This window comes from Peromyscus maniculatus, chromosome 6 (genome assembly GCF_049852395.1).
Source record: "Peromyscus maniculatus bairdii isolate BWxNUB_F1_BW_parent chromosome 6, HU_Pman_BW_mat_3.1, whole genome shotgun sequence".
Taxonomy (NCBI): Eukaryota; Metazoa; Chordata; class Mammalia; order Rodentia; family Cricetidae; genus Peromyscus; species Peromyscus maniculatus.
In genome coordinates, this window is record NC_134857.1 from 65,978,066 (window position 1) to 65,992,252 (window position 14,187).

A 14,187-nucleotide genomic window follows, 5' to 3' on the forward strand; every position below is an offset into this window, starting at 1 on the left:
ACACTGTTCGGGCAAGGGTGGGAAGGAAGGTGTAGGTTCGCGTCATTTGCTGAGTGAGGGCAGGCTCTGCTGTGTGCTCAGCTCCCGGTGAATAAAGTGACACAGACCTTCTCAGATAAATTTAATGAATAAAATAGATACTAAAATAGCACATAAAAATTAACGTCCACTTCAGAGATTTACACCCTTCCCCAACACAATGCTTTAGGCCAAAAAAAGATCAAAAGAGAAGATCTGAAACATTGACTTGTTTTACCTGGAAATAATAAGATTATAAACTAATAAATCAGAATGTTGACCTTTAACTGTCTTGAAGTACAGCCGATGATGATGAGGAAAGCCATTGCCTCCACCCCCATACCTGTGATGGTAGCCATTCCTCTCCAGAGTCCTGGGCACCCCCTTGTTTCTTACGTGCCTGCTACCTCAGAGACACCACACTCCTTCTAATGATTAGTTTTCCAAATGTGTTTTGGAAATATTTGTCAAACTGTCAGTGAAGGGGGTGGGGGAAACCTTGGAGGCCCTCATCTTAGACCAGATTCCCCAGCTTGGTAAGATCATTGCTGGGGCCATCTTTCCAGGGCAGCTGAGGGACAGGGGAGAGTAGACAACCCACTTCCATCACCAGACATGGCTCCTTGCCCAGCCAAAAGCTGAGACAGAGGGGACACCAATGCTGTGGTTTATTTCCGACAAGCAGGAGGAGATGCCCTGTAGAGCGTTACCTCACCCAGGGAGCCACGGGCCCACACTGTGTTCCCTGATGAAGACTGGCTGTTGAGAGCGTTCTGCTAACCTCCCACAAGACAGAGAGAAAGGGGACACCGGTGGCTCTGCAAGCCTGAGCGCCAGTGGCCAGAGGGCTCAGCTTCACCTTCCACAGAGAACAGTAAGGTTCGCTTTTACACACTCCATTCTTACCAAAAGGTCTGGCTTGGTCATCAAGCTTCTCAGAAAGCACTGACAAGCTGAAGTCCTGGCCTCACCTTGGTGGGTGGTGCAGCTGGGTAAGAGTCGTTTCCAGAACCGATTTTGTCAACTGAGAAGAGCATATGGAGTGAGCATTCCCAGAGGTGATGCCATCACAGTGTCTTTCTGAGGCTCTTCCCATCCAGTTCTGACTCCTTCTGAGGCTCCTCCCATCCAGCTCTGACACAACCACCTTGTCCCCTTGTTGTCTTGAAACCCTAAACCAGGCGGCTAGAGGTCCTACATAGCACAGCTTCCAGGGAAAAGCCAAGGCCAGCTCTGACACATCTGAAAGATGTGTTTATAGAACCCCTTAAACCCCAGGAAGTGTGGCCTGCTGGTGCACAGGCCTCCGTGAAAGGACTTCCCATTCTTGCACAAGCATGGATGTGGTCTGGTTCTGTTTGTACCAGTTAGGGGAACTCTTACTAAAATGTATGAGTTGGCACCAGAGCTGAGGCTTCTGCCGTCTGTCAGTGGAACCCACACACCTGTAGCTGGATGTGTGACTCAGAAGCCATCCCGAGTAGGGAAAGTGCTGGAAACTGGTGATTTCCCCGCCCCACCCCACCCAGCCACCTCTGCCTGCTCAGGCCCAATCCATGCACCTGCCAGGTCGTGGCTTATCGATGGTCCTCATGGGAAGCTAACACAGGGAATATCAGTTCATCTAACCCAAGGAACAAGTGACCAGGCAGCTTTCTCCCTCCCTTTGTAGGAGGGGCTGCTCACTACCTCAACTTTCAGTTCTGGGTCTTCTCTGTCAAACGCCAGCCTTTCACACTTGCCAGGTCCACGCACGAGGGGAACTTCTGTTCACTCCTCTCAGGGCACAGATAGAAAACCTACCAGTATTCAGCCGAGGTCAGTACCATCCCTGCCCCCCTAACATAATTATTGGTAATCGGGAAATAGCCGTGAAAGGTTTGAGAATCTTCAAGTGGGTCATCTCAGTATTGTAGCCTATGGCATGGCTCACAGTTTATATTGTGTCTTTCAATTAGATTGAATTTAGCTGTTCTCATTTCAAGGACTCCAAAGACTAATGAGGGAAAACAGTCCATCTAGAAGGCCATGTAATTAGCCCACTGCCAGAAGCAGTGTGGATGCGGCCACTGGGCTGCTTTGGCAGCTTCTAGACAGATACACCTGGGGACTGCTTCTCCACGACCCATGGGTGGGCAAGTAAAAGGCAATGCATGAAGTCCGCTTCCATGGGCTCCCAGGTCAGGGCTGAGCAGAGTCTTTTAAGATCATCAGCACCCGACCCCGTGTCCAGTGTCTGCAGGGACGGGAGAGGCCTGGCTGTCAGTGCTCCTTCTGTAGACTTGTCCAGGACATTTCACTTGACATACTGAGGTCAGGCTTGTGCAGCCTCAGCTCAGTGACTAGATAACCTGGCCTGAGCACTTCCGTCGCCTGCCTTTTCAGGTTCTGAGGTGACACAGCCCATCTCAGCTCCCTGAAAGAACCCGGAAGGAACACAGGGACAAAATCCTGTGGTCAGGGTTGTGTGGGCAGCAGGGACCTGGGTGAACTCACACCTTCAAAGACAAGAACACAGCTTGCTGTGCCCAGTTCTAGCTAAAACCAGCTACATCAGCAGGCGGGCTCTGGGACAAGGAACCACAGATACCGACCCACCCAGCCTCCCTCTCCCTCTCCCTCTCCTGTGGTCCCGTTCCCCTAAAGAGCTCCACAGAAAATCTCTTCCTAAAGCCCTGTTTATCCAGTTAACAAGCCGCCAAGATAATCTGCCCTCCAAAACAAGTAATGAGTTAATAATGCCTGGATGTAAAGGGGATTTGCTGAGGCAAAATTATCCCAGAAGCCATTCTGAGTCATCCAAGAGCTTTTTGTGAAGCATTAGGTTTATGATGGTCATTCCAAAAGAAGATAAAGTCTAACTCCATTCTCTATAAATGTCTCCTTCCTTGATGGACTTAAGGGTGGAGCACACACTCTTGACAAGTTGTTCTAAGCTGGTATGTGATGGGCAGAGGACGTGGAAAGGGCTAAGATATCCCCCAAATGGTCTAAAGCTGCTGTGGCCTCAGCTGCCAGGGGAACCGCTGCCTCGGGAAAGCTAAGGGCGGAAGTGACTCGAGGTGTGCAGCGAACTGTACCGTCCCGGCCAGTGACTTGAAGTGGCATGTGCATGAGCAGCTGCCCTGCCAGGAAGCACGTCATGAAGATGGCAAGCCCGACAGCCGTCTCGGCAAACCCCCGGCTGCTCATCAGCAACCGAACCAGGCTGCCCTCCAGTGAGAACTGGAACACAGGCATGTTTAATATCATGCCTGTGACATGCTCCACCATGCTGGCCAGACTTCCCTACTGAGAGTAACCTGGGGTACACCAATCCGGAATGGGTAGCCACATTACAACTTTAGACCTCTAAATGGAGCTGGAAGCAAGCTCACGTGATTACTGCAGGGATGCAAACGACTGGCTGCCCCGACTAGACCAACCCCAGACATTCACAGATCCAGTTTCTAGCTTTGATTCACATGACGACACCCCACCTCAAGATGTCTTAGTGGGCTGAAAACCAACAACTACATCTAACCTAAATACAAGCCACTTGGTGAGGACCTGCTCCTGAGGACTGCAGAGCACTGAATGGAGACCATGTCACACAACAGATATCACTCCACTCTCGGGTGGGGTGGGGGCGGGGTGTCACCCTACTTTCCCCAACCACGTTAAACCAAATGGGGGCCATCTTCCAGTGGCTGCATCAGAGAAAGGAGGGGTTTGATGATCAAACCACCTTTAATTAGTTCTTCTTGCAACTGCACTCCAGAGCTGGGAGACTGGAATTCTACACTGGATTTTCTTTGTTCAGATTTTTTAAAAAATCAATTTTAACTATCCCGGTGTGCTCATGTATTTTGAACCATAAAATTCACTCAGTCTAGACCTTAAATCAGACCTTGAATTATGGACCCAGGTTAATGTTGTGATGTTCCAGGAACCCTCTTCCCCCTGTCCCTGCTGAGGTCCATCGGGCTAGACACAGCGACGCCAGTCCAGGGTCTGTGCCAAACAGTGGTGTCTACTGCTGCTCCTCAGGCATGGCAGCTGATGACGCCTGTCACAGGGAGAGGACACAGTCCCTGGACCATATTTTAGACATGTCAGATATCTTTCAAATTTCTCTCCCAAAATGTATTACCAGAGAGGGGAGGGGGATGGTCAACCTGTGAACTTTGGGACTAAGATAACCTACCTCGCGACTCTTCCTTCCCCACAAAGAGCTCCTGTCGTCACCTGTCTGCCCAGAGCAGTGTTCACTCTTCCAAATCATCGGGACTTGCTCTGTCTGTAGCTCAGATTTGCTCTGGGCAAGTCCACACCATTCCTGACTACTTAGCTCAACTGCACGGGCCTTGAGGTGCTCGATGCTCTATTCCCAGATCAGTTTTCTGACTTCTGTTTTGTAAAACTCTGAGCACAGCCCTCTTAGGGAAGTCTGGAAGCATTCAGAGAAGAGCCAAGTGAGTTTGCTATCAACATCCCACCCCAGGGAACCTGATTTCCAGACCCTTCCCCCTTAACCTAAGTCTACATCAGTACCTTGGGGTGGGGTGGGGGAGAACAACACACAGTCACTCTTGCCCAACAAGCACCTTCCACGAAGGGGACTCTGGGGTGTATAATAAATTAATAAATATGTAGAAAAGGTAGAGAGTATAGCCAAGTAGCAGCATGCTTGCTTAGCATATTTTTTTTAAAGGAAGAAGAAAAAAGAAATAAGGACTTGAGAAGAACCAATACCGATAATGATGGGCATAAAACCACAAAGCTAAAGAACTCCATTTGCAGATACGGCTTCAGCATTCAGTGACATGGCAAACACAGATAACCAGACAAAGTGGGGTTGAAGGAGTAACAATTCCTCTAGTTGTTCCTCTCTGAAGCCACTCTCCTTCTCAATGGAGACTTGTGGGCACTCATCAGGAAGGCAAGAGCAGGCCAATTTACTGTGCTTTCCATGTGCTGGCTGCTGCACCATGGCTAGGCAAACTGCTTTTCAGGACAAATGTAAAGTCAGCAATGTTCCATGAACAGGTATCAAGGATCCTTGTTTAGCCTATGATACACTGCTAGGCTGGCTCCTAAAGCTCACCGAGCCCTGGCCAGATCTCCAGGGCATTTGTCTCATGGCCTGGCTCTCCAGCTTCCTCAAAGCAAAGCTGCTTCAAGACCCCACAAAGACCCCTCAGCTCTCCAATGCCCTCCGGTACCAGGACCTGAATGACATACTAGCGTTCCTGAGGTACAACTAATGGAACTGGTGCCACCCTTGGGGCTCAGCAGAGATGCCCACAAAGAACAGAGCTGGGCCTAGCATCCTTCCATTGGGGACCCTCCACCTTCTCACTTCAGAGCTGGATCTGAACATAAGGGGACTTTAATAATTATCATAAATACCAGTTGTTTGTGGTCTTGTTTTTTCTGGGTTCTTCCCTGTCTTTGTATGGCTGTGGCTGAAGTATGGCCATGCTGCTGGGAGCAGGCTGGCAAGTAGCCAACGCCACCAGTACATCCCCACTGGCGTATCCTCCACAACTGGATACTAGACATACGCCACGGCCATGAAGAGGGAGTCACCAGTAGGCACCTAGCTTTACAAGCTCCCTGGGACCCGTATGCATTTCCATCCCAGCCGCCAACAGGAGCTGCACAGTGCTCACTTCTCTACAAAGTGCAACCTATTAGCAGAAGAGAATAACAACCAGTGTTTTCACAAGTTGCGTCAGCATAATTTTATCTTTTGTACCCATTCCAAACTCTGCCCACTCCCACAAAAAACATCCTCTATGGCTTCACAAGTTAACATTTCTTTTCATAAAACACCTAAACAATAAGGGTTGGGGTTTTTTTTGCATAAATATACGATACCACACTTTGTTCATCTGATCAAATGCCTAAGATCCAAAGTGTGCATAGGTTTGCTTCACTTTGTGCAAATCTTCCTAAATTAAGGCAGTCTTGGGTTTGGGTTGTGCCCCAGTGACTAGAGCAAGCTTTCAAGCAGCAGCAGGAAAAAACTCCCCACATTCCAAATTCTTTCCGTGTGAATTTTCGGGCAGGCAGCCGGGGCTGGGGAATTCTCCCACAACATAAGGCAATGCGTGTGGAGAGATTGCAAGTCCTAGAAGTAAATTCATAGCGGCAGATGATGTGTACCTGTGTGGCAGGCGGAGCTCCACATTGTTCTTGCAGTTTACAGAGGGTAGAGGGTAACAGGCATGTGCAGGCAGCTGTGGAGGAACTTCCCTGAGGCTGCTGACTAGCTGACACCCACCCATGGGTGTGCAGAGGTCACAGAACCTCAGTGTGTGCTCGGAGCTGTCTGAACTACAAGCTGAATGATCCACTCCAAGGGATGGAAGAGCAACTACGGATCATGTGAAGAGGAAACACTGGGCAGAAAGACCCGCCAAGAGGACCACCAGCCCAGAGACTTACATTCTGTATAATAAGGGGAGACCCGGCTGGAGAGAGGAGATGCACACAAAAACCCTCTCTACAAATCAAGTATTGTCAGGAAGTATCCAAGTAGACAGTTTTTGATAAGCAGCTTTGCATTTAACATTCAGTCAAGACACTATAACCTTATAAAACCGAATCTCTATTAAAATAGTAGTATAAAAAGCTAACAGCAGGAGTCCTCGAAGTCCCCCAGGATCTTGTAACACAGAATTGAGTGTTCTTGAGCCAAGGCTGCCAGCTCCTTCAGGAACTCTGGGAAGAGAGCGGCAGCCAGCATGGTGTTCTTCACTGGCAGAGGCAGGTTTGGGGGTGCCCCAGGCACCTTGGCTCTGTGGCCCAGGAAGGGCTGAAGCACTCGTGGAGGGCTATCCACAAGGGTCTTGTCACCTTCTGTCCTGGAGACCTCTTGAATGGGATCTGAAAGCAGAAAAACGGTAGTCCTGGAACTCTTAAGTACAAGTGTGGGGGAGAGGGGCAAGCGCTTTAGCGGAGGGAATAGTCCTGGGTGCGGTTCCTCAGCTGACCAGATCCTGAAGACAGCCCTCAAGTGCTCCATGACCAGCTTGTCCTGCAGATAACAGCTAGCACTCAGCTTCTAACACAGGACTGTTCGCCTAAAATTCTACACAGGGAACCTCGTGCATAGCTGTGGCAAGACTACAGGTTTGACAAACTCCCAGCCAGACACTGTGCTGGCACCCTGAAGTCCTGGCTATTTGTGAGGCCAAAGAAGAAGGACCATACGATCAGCATGGGCAACAAAGCAAAACCCTGATTGGATGGATGGATGGATGGATGGATGGATGGATGGATGGATGGATGGATGGATGGATGGATGGATGGACTAGATAGATAGATAGATAGATAGATAGATAGATAGATAGATAGATAGATAGATAGATAGATAGATAGATAGATAGATAGATAGATAGATAGATAGATAGATAGATAAATAGACAGACAGACAGACAGACAGACAGACAGACAGACAGACAGACAGACAGACAGACAAAGAGGCGGACTTCCAACAGTACCTGCTACCACTAGTATCAGCTGAGTGGAGACTGGGCTCATGGGAAATTTACCAAGGACACCTGTGGCCCCTCTGTTCTCCTAACACCCCAGTGTGTGTATGTGTGGGGGGGGTGTCCTGGTCACCAGGTGCAGCTCCTTAAGCTCTTGTATTCTGCAGCTGTTGCTATGACCTCCAGGGCTTCCCAGAAACCCCAGCTCCTCCTGGCTGGGTCCTGCAGCTTCAAAACACAAGGGTGAGAGATTCCTCCAGATCACCAGAAATAATGGCGAGGACCAGACTAAGAGTCTCATGCAGCCATCAGGATCCAGTGGTAGCAAAGGCTGGGAAGCCAGCGTTTATAGAGCATTGCCAGAGGCTTGCATCCCCGTTTCAGTAACACGAGTCTGAGATGACAGAGCCCGAGTTCTAACATATCTAACTGATTTGCATTTTTAGACCACATCAGCCCTACTAATTAATTAAAATCGTCCAATATCCCTGACTCTTTAATTCCTGGGATCTCCAACCTTCATATATTTGTAGGAATTATTTATGCCACCTTCTGCCCCCTACCCAAATGATCTCATTACTCCTTCTAAATCTCTACGTTCCAGCTCTTCATTATTTTGGCTGCTTCTTAGAATTCAGCCCCATTTTTCAACACTTTTCAGAGTGTTGCTTAACGACAGCACTAAAAATGCTTGACATTTATAGTACTTTCCACATCTCACTACTATAGTCTTCAGTGTTAAAAAAAAATCCTCCGCTTTGCTGCTTTAAATATCCTTTTGGATTAAAGCTTATCACAGTTCATGTCACAGAGAACTAGAGAAGTTGAGAAGATGTCCCCCACTACCCCTACCAGAAATTCTTCCTCACATGCCCTGACAGGAGATGAACAAGACTGGGAACAACGTTGAGGTCCACAGGGCAGCCTTGGCAACCCCTTCCTCCGCTTCTCAGGCACAATAGCTCTCCCTCGGGCCATCAAAGCTTACAGATGAAGCTGGCCTGGATCCCACTGGGGATCGGGACACTTGCAGGCTTCCTGCTCGGACCACAGTCTGTGTTGTGCTCACTGCTCACTGTCTGGAACTCCATCTCCACATTTCTGTTCACCTACATCCTCCTAAGCTTCAGAGGCGCTAAGAGCAGGTTCTGTCGCCTCCTGGCTGGGTTACTCCAGGCAAGGGGCTCCACCTCTCTGTGCTTCCGCTTCCACTGACCTGTCAAAAGTGCCTAGGATGATTGTAAGGATCCAGGGGGTCACTGGGTGTCAAGTACACAGGGGACCGCTAGACTGCATATGGAGTTCTTCAGCAGCTGCTAACTTCCCACAGCCTGTGCGGTTCCTGCTCCACATCCCCTCAAGCCCCTCCCTGCCCTGGTTCCAGCCCCGTGTCCTAGAGGCTTGCACAGTTTTTCAGCCACACACTGCTCGTTTACCTGTGCTGTACTTAGTGTCACCAAGGGTCAAACCCACCTGAGAACGTGTCTCACAGCCTCTGGCCGGTCTGTTCCTGAGGACCAAAAATGCTTTGCACAAAGTGTGACCCACATTTCTTCACACCCCTGCTCCTCTCCAGAGTGCCTTGTATTCCTTGTTGTTTCCAGCTCTCTCTTTCCAACTCGGCCCTCCTCTAAACCAGGCTTTTTGTGGGTATGTATCTAGCATGACTTGGGAGTTAGAAGTGTCACTGCTAAGGTGCATCTGCCCAGCTTGAATCCAAGAATCTTTGCTCATGAGGCAGAAGAGCAGGAAAGGAATCTAGAAACTTGCAGGGGCATCATCCTTCGGGCGGTTCCCACAGTTGCTGGGGTAGACCTGAGCTGGCTTGCCACCAGGGAATGGCCTTTCAGTGTGTCACAGTAAGTAGACTTGAGTGATCCCCTGGCCTGGCTCACCAGGTCAGTTTTCTTCTCTATAAAATGGGCTGACATCTAGAATCAGAGGGCCACCCTTCTAGAATCAGCGCTCAGTTAGAGGCTCCGAGTGTAAGTCAGAGCCCAGCACTATTGTTGTATAGTTTTAAAGTATTTATGTGGGCTGGCTTTCCCTCCCTCCCTCCCTCCCTCCCTCCCTCCCTCCCTCCCTTCCTTCCTCCCTTCCTTCCTTCCTGAGAAGGGATTAAAGGCGTGCGCCACCACTGCCCGGCGTGGCTACCATTCTTGACCACTCTTCCCACTTAGAACAACACCCAGAGGCTTGCTTTAGCCAGCCCCAAGCAGCGGACGTGACCTTGAGTGAGCTCTCAGCCCGAGCCTCAGGTGCTTGCTACATTTCCTGCTTTCACTCCCGGAGCTCCACAGCCAGGTGTGTTGCTAGCCTGAACTAACCTGCCAAGTGGCGACAAACATCCTGTCGCCCCACTCAATAGGCAAAGATGTGCGGGCCATCCTAGACATCCTGCGATGGCGCACGTGAGTGGGTCCAGGCCAAAGCGGCTAAGCTGGCTGGGGTCAGGGCTCACACACAGCCCAAGCCCACCTGTACATGCGCTCGTACACAATCGGAGACAGCCATGATTGAAGGCACTGAGCTCTGGCACTGACCTATCAAACACAAAGGCAAACGAGGCACCTTCTCTCACACGGTGAACAGCAGCACAAGCTCCCTCAGGGGCAGCAGAGCTCACAGAGCAGCGGCTGGAGTGGCTGAGAGGCCTCAGGGCCTCAATCCCACCTTCCCGCCCAACACAGCTCTCCTCCCCTCCCTCAACCGCCTGCCTTCACTTCCCATCATTTTACCAGTGGTACCTCGGCAACTTTCTTTGGAAATCTGGGGCAGTACCCCAGGAGCTCACCACAACCAGAGTCCTTGCTGTGGCCAGAAAGTACCTTAGAGATGAACAAATCCTTCCTTTGAAAGTCAAGGGAAGGGGAGAGAATGTTGCTGAGTGGTACTGCGTGTGCTTAACCTGCTGGGGGCCCTGGGTTTCATCCATAGCCCCACCTCCAGACATAGAGACATTGAGACATTGAGACCCAGTGAAGCAAAGTGACCAAGATCAGAGCAAACACATGGAGACACGATCCAGCGGCTGCACACAGTTCCAGAGTCTTTTCAGCTTCTTTTGATGGTGTGAGTTTCTCCCAGAGTTATGTTTCTGCCTCTCATTCCCAGCCTTGTTCCTGGCCACTTGCCTTAGCCCTTAGGCCCAAGTCTCCTCGTTGCTTACCTGCCCCGTGGAAGCCTTGTTCCACACCTGGACAACTGTGGTAAAGCCAGAGCAATATTGGACATTTGCTCATTTGTGCTCACCAGGGCCCATGTCACAGCTCAGAAGACAATGGGCATCAGATTTGTCTAACCAGAACCAAAACAAAGCCAAGCAGCAGTGCTCACCAGGCCTAGGGGCCAGCAGGGCTCTTCTGTCAGGAATCAGGCTGAGGGCAATCCTCACTTCTCATCCTAACTAACAGCATCCACCTCCTAGAGTCCTAAAGTGTGTGTGTGTGTGTGTGTGTGTGTGTGTGTGTGTGTGTGTGTGTGTGTGCAAGATGCTCTGAAAATATAATAAAGGGAACAGATGGCATCTGCAGGGCAGAGGTGGCCGAAAGATGGTTCCAGGAGTCCACATAATGCCTCTCTGTGGTCCACAGGTGCTGTGATTTACTGGAGTTTAGCACCATCTCACACATCAGCTCCTTCCCTGAACCACCTCAGCAAGGAAAATGAATAGCCAGCCAGAGCCTCTGTGGAGGCCAGGGAGCCCTTCCTCCAGATCTGAGAAGAGGCTGTTCTAAGATGGACACAAATAAAAATATCCTTTGATGCCCGTAGGGTCCAGATGCCAAGCAATGCCTGCAAACGCAACCCAGAATGTGGGGGAGTGGGACCAGGCTAGGACGGACACGGTGGGGAGAGAGAGCTTCCTGACCTTTGGTGAGTGCCACAGGGGTCACATCAGACATGTCCACGCGGAAGAGCAGGTACTGCTGGGCTTGGATGAGGAGCCCTGGGAAGTCCCTCTCCATGGAAGCGAACTGCTCAATCTTGTTTTTCACAGACGCGAGGACCTGTCAAAAACCACGTGAATGATGCTATTGCTCTACAGCAAAGGTCTACTGTTCCCAATACATCTTTTGGGTCCAGCCCTCATTACGGGAACTGTTATGGTATCAGACGCCTGCTCATTTTTAACTGCCTGTGTGGTCCTGGTAAGGTACCCTCAAAACATCACACTAAATGAAGATTTGCAGTTTGTCTAGAATAATCGACACAACCAGCTTAATAGGACAGGGAAGGAAAGCAAATGAATGGGATGTGGGATTTTGAAAACTAACAAAACCGTGAGAGGAAGGGAAAGAGAAGAGAAACAGGCGTGGCCGTAACATACCTGGTAGAGAGAGCGGACGCTGGGCTGGAAGACCATGTTGGTGTTGAGGAGGAAGGAGCGCAGGAGTGGCTGGGGGTAGCTGGCCAGCTGGGTGATGATGCCAATGAGAAGCAAGTTGACGTGCAGAGAGTTCTCTAGCATGTTCTCCAGCTTTGACAGGACCACACTGATGAATGGACCTACAGGGAGGACACACCGTGTCAGGGCTGGCTGGGCACGTGGGACCTTCTTACAGCCGCAGAGTCACCGGGGCCACGGTCACAGACCACCTTGGGCCCAGGCTGTGAACACGCCTGACACACATCTGCTTCTCCATGTGAGTGAGAGCGAACACCCTGACTCTTCAGCCACCTTCAATCCTTCGGAAGCTGGAAAGAACTCTGAAAAGCTCAGACAATACTTTTTAAAGATTAAAGTTGCTTCTCCACACTGGTTCTTCATTCCTTGATTCTGTCAGTGTTCAAAATCTGCAATTCACTATCTCTTGGTGCTGTGGGCTACGTGCAGATGTAAGAGGCCACCGAAAGTGTCACAGCAACAAGTCCTCATGGAGAGTTGGACCACACATGTTTGAGCAATGTTTAACATGTGACCAGGGAGTGTCTGTCCTATCCACACACCTGCGAGAGGCTCTGCCTCATGAGTGTCACCATGCGGAGGAGTGGGAAAGGGGAGACAAGGTGAAGACAGGGGCCCTGACGGAGGCCTGACGATGCCTCGCAACTCAGTATCTGCGTTTTCTATTTCAGACCAGAGAGAAAGAAGGGATCAGTCTCAGGCAATGTGGTCCAGTGTGACACGGGGGTCTCAAAATGCCAAGCCGTATGATTACAAAAGCAGTTCATAAAAAATATATATATTAGCAAAAGGAAGCTTTGTTTCTGCTCCACATTGGTAACAAGTTAATATGGTTTATGTGTTGGTTTACTGAGGGCAAAGAAAACAAAAAATAATAATAAATCTGGAATTAATAAAATTACTTGGAGATGTGTTAAATTTTTACCATAAAAGTGTTCCATTAAGCAAGATCGATGTGACTTCTCTATTTCCCCCCGTGGAACTGTTGATGATGCCACTAAGCCCAGGCATATTTATAACACACGCACATAACCCTTGATAGATTAAACAGGCCTTATGAAGACTTCACCACCATTAGTGAGTGTGACACAAACACACTTCATCTCCAGATGCTTCATGCGGAAGTCTGCCAGCAGCGAAGAGCAAAATCCCCTATAAGGACTCAAGCTCTCTGGGAAATGAGAGCACACAACCATGCTGAGTGCCGACGTGAGTGGGCGATGCAGTGATCCTGTGTCAGGATCTCTAAGAGCCCTGGAGGTACGGTCCCTTCACAGGCCACAGCATCCCTGGGAAGGGTCAGCAGAACTCTTCACCCACTCTCTATGCTGACTGGGTGATGAACCCTAAGGGGATTGATGAGCCTTGGAGAATCTTGCCAAACAAACGTGGAAGTCTACCAAATGTACCCAGAAACCCCACAGACTGAAATGTCGGTTTGAAAGCAACTAATGATTGTCCCTTTAAGAACTCCAGAAATGTCCCTGGGGTTCTTAAGTCACCACAGCACAATTCTCTTTCTGAATTGCCTTCCTTACCCTCTTCTACTCTGGACCTATTTTCCCTGTCTCTCTTCTGTCACACCCTCACTCCACCCCCAAGTGCTGACATCTCTGCTTCCTTATCTGTTTCCTTCCATATCAAAAAAAAAAATCTGTTTAGTAAAGACATAATCAAGTAGGTTGAACCTTCAACAAAGCATGTTCCTAATGTACTTTCCCTGAGCCCAGAGTATTCTGTTCTGCATCTAGCCACCCTACCTACAGACATGAATACTGCTGGCCATCAGTGACTAGGGCAGACATGGATAGCCCATCACTACTACAAGGGAGATTGAAATAGCTCAACTCCCAGGCAAGGTGGAGAATAAGGCTATAAGTGACAGTGCATTAAGTCAAGGACAGGAGACTGCCACTGTAATCCACCAATGATGCTAACTATACATTCGTAGGCATGGGCAATAGCAATATATACATTAAACTCCGAATCCTGACTTTATCCTTAGCTGGTTTCTAGCACATCAAAGAAAGCTGCTTAGCAAAAAGCAGTTGCCAGGGGAACTGTAAGCATCTGAAAATCAGAAGACTGCACGACTCTCAGAAAGTCTCAGGAAACGTTGGACGTGGAGGTTGAATATTTGCTGCTCTATTCCTGGGAGGACAATAAGCTCCTCACCTGCTAGTTTAGATTGTGAATGCCCCCCAAAGGCCCATGTATTTACTGAAGGCTGGTCCCCTTCACGGCACTATAAGAAGGTGGCGGAACATTAGAAAGTGGAGC

The 14,187-nt window shown here is 49.6% G+C and overlaps 1 protein-coding gene across 10 annotated transcripts in view; it reads right to left on the bottom strand.

Moving 5' to 3' along the window:
* Positions 1-108: 108 nt before the first annotated feature.
* Positions 109-14,187, bottom strand: part of Fhip1a (FHF complex subunit HOOK interacting protein 1A) — a 236,394-nt gene continuing 222,315 nt past the window's right edge. For all 10 annotated transcript variants that reach the window (XM_076574338.1, XM_042279223.2, XM_076574340.1 and 7 more), the window contains 3 exons: positions 11,830-12,008; positions 11,371-11,509; positions 109-6,891 (listed from right to left, as the gene is read on the bottom strand). In XM_076574338.1, the coding sequence (XP_076430453.1) occupies positions 6,638-6,891; positions 11,371-11,509; positions 11,830-12,008 (572 nt within the window). In that variant the 3' untranslated portion in view covers positions 109-6,637. The remainder of the gene's footprint in view (positions 6,892-11,370; positions 11,510-11,829; positions 12,009-14,187) is intronic.